The sequence below is a fragment of the Apium graveolens genome, chromosome 9 (assembly GCF_009905375.1).
Source record: "Apium graveolens cultivar Ventura chromosome 9, ASM990537v1, whole genome shotgun sequence".
Taxonomy (NCBI): Eukaryota; Viridiplantae; Streptophyta; class Magnoliopsida; order Apiales; family Apiaceae; genus Apium; species Apium graveolens.
Window position 1 is genome coordinate 166,929,320 of NC_133655.1, and position 13,247 is coordinate 166,942,566.

At 35.4% G+C, this 13,247-nt stretch overlaps 2 protein-coding genes across 2 annotated transcripts; both read right to left on the reverse strand.

The window, feature by feature from the left end:
• Positions 1–723: 723 nt before the first annotated feature.
• Positions 724–3,353, reverse strand: LOC141682597 (uncharacterized). Its single transcript, XM_074487289.1, has 3 exons — positions 3,233–3,353; positions 1,569–2,092; positions 724–1,425 (listed from the first exon to the last, which is right to left on the reverse strand). The coding sequence occupies exons 2-3, from the start codon at positions 2,040–2,042 to the stop codon at positions 901–903; spliced, it is 999 nt and encodes a 332-aa protein (XP_074343390.1). The 5' UTR covers positions 2,043–2,092; positions 3,233–3,353; the 3' UTR covers positions 724–900.
• A 7,192-nt stretch (positions 3,354–10,545) lies between these two features.
• LOC141683467 (uncharacterized) lies at positions 10,546–12,877 on the reverse strand. Its single transcript, XM_074488199.1, has 2 exons — positions 12,689–12,877; positions 10,546–12,570 (listed from the first exon to the last, which is right to left on the reverse strand). Exon 2 carries the CDS (start codon positions 12,539–12,541, stop codon positions 10,949–10,951), a length of 1,593 nt encoding a protein of 530 aa, XP_074344300.1. The 5' UTR covers positions 12,542–12,570; positions 12,689–12,877; the 3' UTR covers positions 10,546–10,948.
• Between the last annotated feature and the right edge of the window lie 370 nt (positions 12,878–13,247).

Below are 13,247 nucleotides of genomic sequence, written 5' to 3' on the forward strand. Positions count from 1 at the left end.
ACGCTGTCATACCTGTCGAGATAAGTCTCAGCTCACCACGGATCGACGTATTCGATCCCGCTTTATCTCTCGTCGGACTTCGCCTTCACAATGATCTGTTAGAAGAAACAAGGGAAGAAGCCCGAATGCGGATGGTAGCCCAACAAGAAAAAACTGCAAGGTACTTCAACAAAAAAGTCAAACCCAGAGACTTCAAGGTTAACGACCTTGTCTTAAGAGATTCCGCAGCGTCACAACCCACTGTCTCAGGAAAATTCAAACCAGCTTGGGAAGGCCCTTATCAGATCTCGAGACTTGTAAGCTCGGGGACCTATGAGCTTGCTCACCTCGACGGGAAACCCATCAAAAATACTTGGAATGGAATCCACCTCAAAAAGTTCTATCAGTAATTTAATCTCAGTTGTAACTTGTTATCTTGAGGCAGTAAAATGCCATTTCAAAAACAAACCCTCGATGTAATAGGGGTCGCCACGATGTTATGATGAACAAATTTATTTAACTTGGAAAAAGCACAGACTTTTTAATTCCTTCGCTCCTTACTTAATTAAAAATAATCATTCATTTCTAAACAAGTGTTTATACAACCACTTCACGTCGACGGTCTGGTCAATAAAATCTCTCTCATAATGTAAACACTCGACTACGAAGCTAACAAACGACTTAATGTTTCAAACTCGAGACAAATAGATAGCAAAACCAGCCAATACGTAACTGCTTACATCATAGAAATAAGCTTAAACAATAGATCGCATACCTTATACTTCTTACAAATCCAGGACCACAATGTTTAATACACTTCTCAAGTTCTGGGACCCCCATGATGTTGGTATCAATAAAGCTCTTAAACACTTAAAAAAATGTTCAAATACGATTACAAAAATCGCAGGGCATACCCTGCCTTCACGCGTTACCACCCTTCGATGCCAGGTCACGAAGATAATCATCAAAGGCATGACCCTCGATGGCAAAACCAGCCTCTTCCACCCGTTGAAGGCATCGTCCATAACCGTCGCCCAGAGCGCCAGCGATATCTTCAACGGCTTTCTCTACCTCTGTCTTCAGATCCGCATTTTCTTGCACGATCAACTTGTAGGAAACTTCCATTCCTTCGACCTGTCGAAGCAAGCCTTGGCGCTTCCCTTTTTCCTCTTCAAGCTCCCTTTCCACCTCGAGCAGTCGACCCTCCAGCTCCTGTATCCTCCCACTCGACACCTGCTCCGTAGCCCCCATCTCAGCAACCTTTTTAGACAGTGCGGAATTCGCCTTAGTCAAATCAGCCACCCTGTGCTCGAGTTCCGCAAAACCCACCGCAATCTTCTTCTTTTCCCCCTTCAAGGCAGCAACTTCAGCCTCGAGCTTGGAACAAGCCTCACCATCAACATCAGCCTTGTAATCCTCCAGTATATGCATAAAATCGGAAAGAAACTGCAACAAAAAAAAAAAAAAAAAAAAAAAGGAAGAAGGGGGGGACATTAAAACAGGGTCGGCAACTACGACTATAAACGACCATGACCGAACATGAAAACAAAGAAACGTGCACATTAAAAAAGAGAGGGGAATGAACGTACCCTCCCAGCCCGGCTCTTACATCGATCAACAAGGTCCTCACGCTTCCTCCCATCATAAGCAACCAAGTCCTGAGGTAAGTTAAAGAGGTTAAGTGCCCTCAAGGGCACAGTTGACCCCCCCGTCCATCGCTCCGTGGGCTGGATCTCGACCCTCACCACCTCTTTCTTCGACCGAGGGTCGACGGTCTTCCCATAAACCCTTTCCCCGGCAGTGGCCACATCTTTGTTCACACCCTCGAACCCCCGGCCTCCAACAGCCACTTCATCGTCCTCCCTCCGAAACCGCTTTCGAGGGTTGCCCTCCACGCGGACAAGATCTGAAACAACCCTCTCATTATCTTCAATTACCTTGTTTCCCTGGTCATCAAGCAATTCAATTGAAACTGAATGAGGAACCCCCGACGGTCCAGCCCTGGCCGCATCAACAGGCTTCCTCGCAGCACGCTGCAATAACAACATCATTGCCTTGTCCATTCCCCCTCGAATCCCTCCGTCTAAAACTTTTTTAAGTGAGGCGCCTTCCACTACAAAGAAACAAACAAAACAATAAGTCAGCCTTCCTATATATAAACACTTACGAAATTTAAAATAAGCAAGAGCCGAAAATGACAAGTACAAAAACTAAATACGTAAGCAAAATAAGGGCAATAACAATTAATATATCCCCCTTACAGTCGTGCATCCCTAAAAATCCAGAGTCCTTCAAATCTAAGTGCGTATACCATGTCCTCGACCCATGAAACTCATCGAGGTAGGCAGTATCATGCTTCTCCATGTTATTTAAATAATCAATCGTGCCCTGACTAATTTTCCCGCAAGGCTTTACAAATTCCAAGTCAGGACCCCCGATGTACAACCATTGCGAGTGATAACCAGAATTCGATGACCTAACACTAACAATCTTCATCCGTCGATGTCGGGAGTCGAAATATACTTGACCACCATAGTACCGCACACCATAAATAGAGAAAAACAATTTCAAAGTCGGTGATCGACCCTTATCACAACACAGCGCCACGAAACCACTTAACTGAGCAACAGAATTTGGAGTCAGCTGCCCTAGACCACATCCGATAGCCTCATACATCGTCAGGAAGAACGGATGCATGGGCAAACGAAGACCAAACTGAAACATTATCATCGCAACCCCATGCATCCCGAACTCGGGCATCATCCAAACCCTTTCATCTGCTGTCGGCACTCGATACCGGTAGCCGTTAGACAAGTCGATGTACTTCTCCAACTTACTCACAGGGGGGTCGACAGTGATGTAATAACTAAGATAGTTTAAACTAGGTTTGCTCTCAAATTCGATCCTACCCAATCGAAGACTTTCCTCGACCGTTCTATTCCTAAGTTCCAGGGTACGAGGACTTAAAGGTGGGGAAGGCATAGGACCTGGAGGCACCTCCCTCAAAAACTCATCGCTTCCTAAGAAATCGAAAGATCCACACTGACCTAGGTCCGGGATCTCTAAATTATCCAAGTTCAAAACAGACTCCTCGTCACCCTCTTCTAACGGTCGCTTCCCGGGATCCCGGTTGGCGGCACTATGCGACGACGACGACGAAGGAAAGTCGGCCATTATAAACCGGTAAACTATAAACACGACCGACCCGCAGATAAAAAGGAAAAGCAATAAAGAGAGAGAGTAGACGACTTACAGTGCGAGCCCAGCACGCGCTGCAATCCCCTTTTAGATACCTGGAGAGGAAGCCGAAGAGGTTAGCCCGGAAACCTGCAAAAACAAAAAAAATCTGGAAAAATAAATTCAAAAACACACATGAGCGGATATATACCTTCAAAAAAAAAAAAAAAAAAAAAAAAAAAAAGCATTACGTTTAATTCCTTTCTTTTTTCGGACACACACATTTGACTCCTATCTCGAATTAACAGTTATTTCCTATTTTTCTTTTGCTTCGTTCATTCGTTTTTTCACTAATTTTTCCCTTCATTTCATTATCCCGTCCTGCCACTAACTTTATTCAGGTATCAAGACAAAAACCTCGGAATTCAAAGCGCAAAGGTGGAGAGCACGAAAACGCAAATCTAAAGATATCGCGCAAAGCAAGGGGGGGGACTAATGTTGGACCAGGACAAGTCGGCCCAAAGGGATTATAGTTAGAATAATCACAATACATCATGTAAAGCCCAAGAAGGCCCAGATTGTAAGGATTGAGCCCATTTGGGACTTATTATAAATAAAGAACAACAACCCCATTTGAAGGGGTTGGCTAATTAAGCAAAGAAGATCATCTCCTAAAAATATAGACTAATAATAATATTATTGGTACGTCAGTATCCGTGCAAATATTACTTCCGGAAGTTTGTGAGCCTGCAGTGTAGCATTTGTGAAGCTTTATCCCAAACACTAATAACATTCTTGTACCGTTCCCTCAAAATAAGAGTTTCATGTACTGTTTTATTTTGTTTTTGTTTTAATATTGTTTTTTAGTTTTATTTTTTGAGAAATTACCAAATATACAAATTTTTTTATGTCTTTTTTTTGCAATTTTACTATTTTCTGAAAATATTTTTAAAAAGGGTTAAGTATCAGGTAGGTCACATATTGTGTCCAAATATATAAGTGAGTCCCTGACTACAAAACTGACGAGTCACTCATTTAAAAATTTGTATAAAAAATATCATCGTTAGTCGAAATTTTTAAAAATATTATATATCGAGTTTCGCACATTTTTTATGGATGAATATTACATCCAAATGAAAGATTATGAGTTCTAGTATTTTAGATAATATTTTTAGATTTTTTAAAATTTATCCACTATTTATTTTTATTTAAATCAATTAAAACAATCAAAAAATAAAAAATAAAAAGTTGATAGAATTTTAAAATTTTCTCAGTATTATTTAAAATAGTAGAACTCGGAACATTTGATTTGGATGTAATATCATTCATAAAAAATTGTGAGATACTCAATATATAATAATTATAAGAATTTCGACTTACAATATAGTGATATTTTTTATACAAACATTTGACTCAGTTTTGTAATCAGTGACTCACTTGTTATGCAATAAGTATTTGATAATTAACCCTTTTTAAAAATACGGTGCAATCAGCAACTAGTTGTATCGAGTTTTTTGGTTGCATATAGTTGAAAATTTTTGCAATTGCATCTAGGTGCATTGGGTAGCAGAAAACCGTATTTTGTAAAAAAATTGAAAAATAATATTTTTGCAAATAAAAAAGTATTTTTCAAATTTTTTAAAAAATAATAGTATTTTTGCAAAAAAAAATAAAATTTGGACTTCATTATTTTCAAAAAAAGTCCTTACTTTTTGTGTTATTTTGTGTTTGTTATTTTGGTTTCATATGATTTTCAATTACAATTAAAATTTTACATGTTTTGTTATTTAATTATTTTAACCAATATCTTTATGATTGTCTTTATCTTTTTTATGTAAATATTTATTTATTTTATCTTCATGTGTGTGTATGTATGTAATTTTATTTTATTTTTTTACCTCTATTTTATCTCTATTTTATCTATGTTATGATATTTTTCTAATACTTTAATTATACATAAATCTTTTACACTTTTTTTAATAATAGTTTATATAATATTCAAAGTACTATATTTTCTCCAAATAAAAAAATACTATATTTTCCGTGTGTAAAGAGGGATAACTATCCTCTCCCTTTCGTCACACGTTCTCAAATCTAGGAGAGGAGTGCATGTAAAAAACTTATTCCTAAATTATAATATTTTAATTTATCTTTTTTAGTGTTGAATTACAAAATAAGATTATAATTTCTTTTAATACTTTTTGAATGATGTATTATTTAATTCCCTCCAATAAGCTATCTCATTTTTGTGGAGGATTACATTCCCTTATTATAATTTTAAAATATTATAATCCCAAAACAAACATGGCCGGAGTATTTGAGGTCTCCATGTTGTATTGCCTTGCTTTTGCTCATGAAGAGCTGGGCGGCGACACAAATTTCACCCAACATTAGGGGCGTTTTAAAGTTTTGGAGGCCTTTGACGAAAAAATAAATTTGAGGTCTCTAAAAAAATTTATTAAAATTTTAATTTCTTTACATTTTTGTGAGGTATGTTTGTTATAAATTCTTATATTCTTAATAACTTTTTTAAAATTATTAAGTAAAATAATGTGTTTAAAATTATAAAATATATATTTAGATTTATACAAAATTTATACTTGCCAACGGCCCGCTTGGTCATACCTTTTGATAATTCCAGTGAGCGGACCGGTTCCTCCGACGCCGTTCCTGGACCTTCTGGGTATAAATGAGGTGTAACTGCTGGTTGGGTATCTGCAAAACAACACTGGAAGGTGGGTTTGGCTCCCACGAGGCCTCCGGTGTAAGAATAAGAATAGGGTTTTGGAGAAGATGGAGATTTATGGATGTAATAGAAAGGTTGTTGTGTGTGTATATGAGTGTGAGAGAATGATTGTGTAAAAGCGTGAATGTTTTTCTAACCCCTAAACTCTTCGCCCTTGGGGGTATATATAGCCCAAAGATAGGGTTTAGGGATTGTTACCTCAAAATCAGGGTCGTTGGATCTGGGGGGCATATGACGTCTGGCTTGGGTGGATTGCTTACACGTGTCCAGGGAAGGACCACCTTCAGGGTGTCCTAACGGCTTTCTGACACGCGCCGTGTTTGTCTGGTATGTTGGTTGTTGATAGCTGTCATATTCACGTGCCCACATACCCTTCCTTGGCGAGTTGTGGAATGTGCATGTGCTTGCAGGGACCCCTGATGGTAATCTTGGCCCTGATCCGGATCCAGGTAGGTAGATGTTCCAGATTATGGGCTAGATCCTGAAAGGCAAGTGATCCAGGTCCCGGGTTAGAAACGGGTTGGCAGATGACCCGGGTCATGGGTTGGCCCGGGCCTGGTCTCTCCACTTGATTGTTCTGGTAGAGGGGGGTCTTGGTCCATCGGTTAAACCTGATACCCTCTAAATCCTGGTTGGATCCTAGCCAGATCGTTTATACCCTATCACCTTTTATCTGCAACAACAATTTGGCCTTTCCTTCGTTGGCAGGGGCACCACCCTGCCCAGATTCAACTCTATCTGTGTGAACATCTTGAACAACTGCATTACTCATGTTTCAGAAGCAGTGGTTGCCTTCATTTCTACATTAGCAATTTAGCATTGCCATTATCCACCTTGATGGCCCAAATATAATAACCATCAGTAACTTCTGAATCGCCATTATTATCACCTGATCAATGTTGAAGTCCTTTGCCATGTCGTCTGCATTGCCTCCATGTGCAGACCACCACTTTCGTATTTTTCCTCAATTATCTCATTCAAGCTTCTAAAAGTTGAAGATGCAAAATAGCTATAGTTATTGTTATAATTTGGCATCAAAAAGTGTCATTTAGTGTTAAAACAAAATTTTAACTTCAATGCTAGATACATTTTGAAATCAAATAGTTCCTTATTTACTTAAATTTTGTCACTATTACTCTAAATATCTTCTATATATAATAGGAAAATAAGGGTATAATTTCATGAGATTAAAAAAAAATTTGCCCTAAATATCTTCTATATATAATAGGAAAATAAGGGTATAATTTCATGAGATTAAAAAGTCTCATTGAAAAGACTAAATTACTCATGTTTTTAATATTTATTTAAAGGGTATAAAATCATGAGACTAAATTACCCTTATTTTTAATATTTATATAAAAGATGTGATTTGTTGGAATCGAACTCAATTTATTTCATTCAACTATACAACCTCTTACCACTATAACATATTGTCACATGTGCTTTTTATCATACACATAATATATGTAAGTGTGTTAAATGAATATTTTATTTAACTTTAAAGATACTTACTTGAATTCCGCAAAAAAAAAGATAGTTAGTCGAATATTTGTACGGTTAATTTTTAATTTTAAAGAATTGAATTTCAGATATAAAATTAGGCATAGTACGTAAATTGATTATTATTTTATTTGTTAATCATTTTTTAGTTTGAAAATATATCTCATATATTTTTAACATATGTTTTATTATAGAAAGTAACTATAATGTACATATATAATTTTTTAAAAAAATATTGAAAATAGAATCGCTTATATATAAATAATTTATATTGGTATTACATATTTAGATAAGTTCGAATTATAATGAGTCAATACATTTTAGAACTTGGCCCATTATTCAAAAAATACTCGAAATTTGACTACATGACCCAGCCGAAAAACATCGTCACATTCTACATTTAGTAAATTTAAATTATAAGTTCGGCGATAATATCTTACCAATAATGTGAAATTTTTAAATATCTTATGTTAATATAAATTAATGTGTTTGAGGTATTGATTATTTATATTAAAATTACTAACTTCACTAGTAACACATTATTATTTTTGGGATTTATCCCAATTTTAAGAATATTTGAAATGAGATCTTACTAGATTTGTTAAAACTACGATGATATATTAAATCGATTCATTTTTCATTTTTCACTTTAAAATACTAACTTTTTAAAAAGATTTTTTTTAGATCAGCAATATTCATTGATCAAGATAATATTGTACAAATATTTTAAATTATTTTAATATTTTGAATTATTCAAATAAAAGTTATATCTATACTATATTGTAGCATTTGATTCAATATATTTTATATTATTTAAGGAAAAAAATATATATTGTTCAATAATTTGAAGGAATTAACCAATTCAACTGATATTTATAAAACTTTATCGAACTGAAAATTTTTAATTTTAGACAAATAGTACAAAATGTTATCAAATTATTATATGAAGAAATATTAGAGTCTTAATGAAAGAAACTTTAAAACGGTTTAAATAACGATATAAATACAATTTTTCTTTCGAATTCTTAAAAAAAATCATGAATATCAATAATAAGTCTTAAAAATATATAATTCATTTTTATGTTACAACCATGATTGATACCCGGTTGTGTAAAAAATAGACATGAATTATTTGTTAGTGATAACGTGAATATCATATATAAATTATAGCAATTTATTTATTACATAATTTTAATTTTTGAATAATTGTAAATGCATGTTATTTAAGTAATAACTATCCCACTAAATATTAATAATGATTATACATGTATATAAATTAGATATTTAGCATATAAACAATTGAAACCATCATAATTTACTAAGAGATGTAACATACAATAATTTACATGCTAACACGCACATAAATATAACTTAATCTTACCTTGTTAACAGTAGCGTAAATATAAAACTAACATTTTCCCATACATACATACGTATACGTTAAATTTCAAAAACTAATATTTTTCGTTAAAATCAACTTTAATATTAACAATAATGTAAATTTTACATTATTGTATATTATGATTACAAGTCATTCTGATTTAGTTATGTATTTTTTATTTTTTTAAATTGAGTAAGTTAAATGTAAGTTAGTAGTAAACTCAGTAATCATATAGAGCAGTACATATAGTTTATTTAAATAAAATTCAAGATTTTGGTCAACTGTGTATTCAACATATATGTTAATTTATAGCTTTTTATTTGTAAACATACTAACGACATATTTTACAGATTAAATTTAATCGTTTCGTTTTAAACGTACACTTACTACCATGTTTATATTCATTCATCAAATATAAAATAACGAGTAAGAAGTATATAATATAATAATACTTGAGGAGGGGGTTTTATCTCCATTTCTTCAAAATTTGACTCAAGAGCCTATGTAAGGATATTATTTGACTTGTTTTACAAAAAAACTATAGAAGCACGGGTTATTATGCTAGTTTCATTTAAAGTATAACAAAATGCATCTCATTCGTAGTAGTATGATGATGTGGTTAAATGCATAAATGCATCCTTAGTTTCAAATTTAGAACCAAGGATGCATATATGCCTATTTGCATCCAAATATAGTACTCTTTTGGAGTTGAAATTTTTTACATTTGATTTCAAATTATAGAAATAGCATCATTTATAGCATTGCATTAGATTTGCTTTAATAACAAAATAATTCGAAGGAACAGCATGATCCATTCTCTTGTTGAATTATGAAGCTATTAAAATTTCAACAAAGTTTAAAAGTTTAGTTCAATTGATCCACTTACGCCATAAATTGCTAAAAATTTTAATTGTCCTAAAATAATTCATAATTCATTCAAGAATCACCGAAAAATATTTACCTAAACTCGGATTCTCTTTACATATGCATATATAAAGAAAGCAGAAGAATTAATAATAAATTGATTATAAGGAATATCAAAATTAACTTTGTTTCTAAACTATGAAGCTAAAAAAACATCAGCTGCTTCTAAACTTACTTTTGAGGTCAATAAATTAGTTATGGAAAAAGGAGAATAGCTTTAGGCTCCAGGGAGCAACAGAGTCATATTTCAGGAAAGCGATAACAGTAAAAATGACAACAAATTCACATTATAACAAGAAGCCCTAGAATTTACAAGCATGATTAACCAAGTGGAATAAGGAGGTGACATTACTTGCATACAAGCAGACTTAACATCCAAACAAACAAGGGAAAGAAAAACACTTCTGCCAAATGCCAATATCATACTTCCAAAATTAGCATGGCACTGTCTATTTGAGGTTCTCACTCACCCAAACCTTGAGTTGTCACATATCGCACACCTTCTCGGATTCTGACATGGGAACCAAGATGTAAAAATGAGAGAAACCAAAACATAAATAAAAAACCCATAAATATTCATCACGTCTAGTATAAGAAGAAAACTAAACTACCAGAGTGTTTTAGTCCACTATAAAATGCAGATGAAACCCACCGACAGGTATGAGAGCAAGTGTTCCGAAAATCAAAGAGCAAGAGCATGCACACAGACTATAGACTAAAAATTCTTCTGTTTGACAAGGAACACACAATTATCGAACACAAAATACTAAGTAGGATATCTACACCATAAAAAACAAATGATATCAGATGCAAAAAATACTAAATCACAAACTCAGAATGTCATAATACTGGAATTAAAATATTCAGTACATGCTTAAATGAGACATGACACCAAAATACAAACTTATACTCATTATATGAACCCGGCCACCACCATCACCATATATGGTAATTCCAACAACTAACACTTTGCAAGTTTTGCCCAGAAAAAAAAAAACATAAACCCGAACAGGTGCTAAAAAGTACCCAAGGTACCATTAACAAAGACACAGGCCCTCCCCACCAGACACGGGGTATGGAAATGAAATGTAAACCTAGAACATATAGATGCAGAAATTGCATAATTTGACTATACTAAGCATATAGTATAAGGAGGCTCTTATCACTGTCCAGAGAAGAAGCCCATTTCGCAGCAACTTGTTCAATATCACTGTTTCTAACTCATTTATTTCCTGCTTCACCTACAAATTAGCCTTTTCTTCATTGACACCATTCTGTTTGGGTTCGACTTCATCCATACAAACATCTTGAACAACTGCATCATTTAATATCTCAGAAGCATTGGCTTCCTTCACTTCCACATTAGCAATGTCATTTCCCACTTCAGTGTCCACATTGTTGCCATCATTAACTTCTACACCGCAATTATTACTGTTATTATCTTTCTTAGCCTCAACGATATTCAAGTCCTTCACCATGTCATCTACATTGTTATCCTCTTCTTTCGACTCCACATTCTTATTACAGCCTACATTGTTTTCCTCAATCACCTCCTCATTGTTCTCTTCTTGCGAGTGAGAATACTCTCCCCTACTTCCATTATCATTTTCAGACTCATTTTCCACTATCTCATTAATTTCTTCTGTCCCTTGATGCTGTCGCTCGAGACTTAACAGCCTCCTCCTCAAATCATTCAACTCCCTCTCCATCAGAAAAAGCCTCTCCTTCAAGATCAAATTCTCCTCTTCCACTTGTGCAATATGCGTATCCTGATCATCCACCCTATTCTCCAAAACATTATTATACTCAACGCCATAATTCGGATAAATCATCTCAAACCGACTCAAATCATGATCCAGTCTCCTCTCCACCTCCAAATGCTCTTCCACATCACTCTCACTCGACCCTCCCCCTTCCTCATCCTCCTCATCCTCGGCCACATCCCCTGGTGACCTAAGCCTAATCAACCCATTCATCGAACCATACCCATCCACTCCCCACTCCTCCTTGGCCATATCCCCTAAAACCTCAGTAGAAGGCGAAAACATCGGAGTGGGAAGCACAGCAGGAGTAACCGGACACGGAGACACCAACGAAGCGATCCCACCTGACTTCTTCGCCCTTATAATAAACGAACTTGTATTCCTCGGAGCATACGGAGCTGACCTATTATTCCCACCACCACCACCACCAAACTTATCAAACTTCTTCTTCTGAAAATACTTCCTGGCCTTCAACCGATTCTCCTGCTGTAGCTCCTTAATATTAGGAGGCTTATAACCACCTCCACCGCCACCAACACCACTCCCCCCAGTACCACCAACACCAATCCCCTTCCCTTTCCTCCTCTTATTATCATTAATCCCCTTCTTCCCCTTCCAATTATTCCGTCCCAACGCCTTAGCACCACCACTACTAAACCCCGGAAAATTCATCGCCACATTCGGATTATAATTTAATTGCTCCTGCACTTGAGTTGGATGAGGAGGCGGCAAAGGCCACATACCATAACCTCCTACACCAACAACGCCTCCTCGGCTCATCATCATCTGCTGCGAACTCATCGCCTGATTCATAACCGGTTTCGATTGCTGCTGATTCATCATCTGTTGCGAACTCATCGCCTGATTCATAACCGGTTTCGACTGCTGCGGATTCATCATCTGCTGAGAACTCATCGGCGGATTCATCAACGGTTTCGACTGCTGCGGATTCATCATCTGTGGCGGCATACTCATACTCATCGGATTCATCAGTTTCGGCTGATTCATCACTTTCGGTTGATTAATCATTTGCTGCGATTGATTCATCAATTTCGATTGGTGATCATTCATCTTTCACTTTCAAACCCTAGAATTTTAATCTGTTACACAAAATTCAAATTCAAAGTATTAGCGATTCAATACTATCAATTTCAAATTCAAAAGACAGCGATACAAAAACACGATTTTAACGGCTAATTTATCCAAAAAATCGCTCACAATTTCTCAATTTAGATCTAGAATCTCCACACACAGGTTTTGTTTTTGTTATGTAGGAAATGATAAATCTGGTGCTTATCTCTTTCTCTCTCCTCTCTTTCTCTCGTCGAGATTGTTTGGATGTTTATCGCTCTGGAATTATTAGTAACGTTTAATTTTGTTTTCAGATATCGGTAAAGATAGCTTGAGAACAAGGCTGTGCCAAAGAGGTCACTATATAGACGGGAGGAAAGTCGATAGACGGCCAAGATCATGATTTGAGATTCAACGGTTCAGATTACGAGATGTAAATAGTTGTGTCCTCTCCATCTTTGGATGTTCTAAATTTATTAAATTGGGAGACAAAATGCCTTTTCTTTTTCTATTTTTGCACACACTCACATTTTTATGCATATATAAAAATCGTAAGTATTATTATTTTTATAATTAAATAATGATTTACTGTAACGGAAAACACTTTTATAAATTGAATTGCGCGAGTTTGCTCGTTATAATGTTAACATTTAATTTTAACCTGGTGCACAAACCGCGCTTCGCATGGTTTATGAAAATTTTTCAA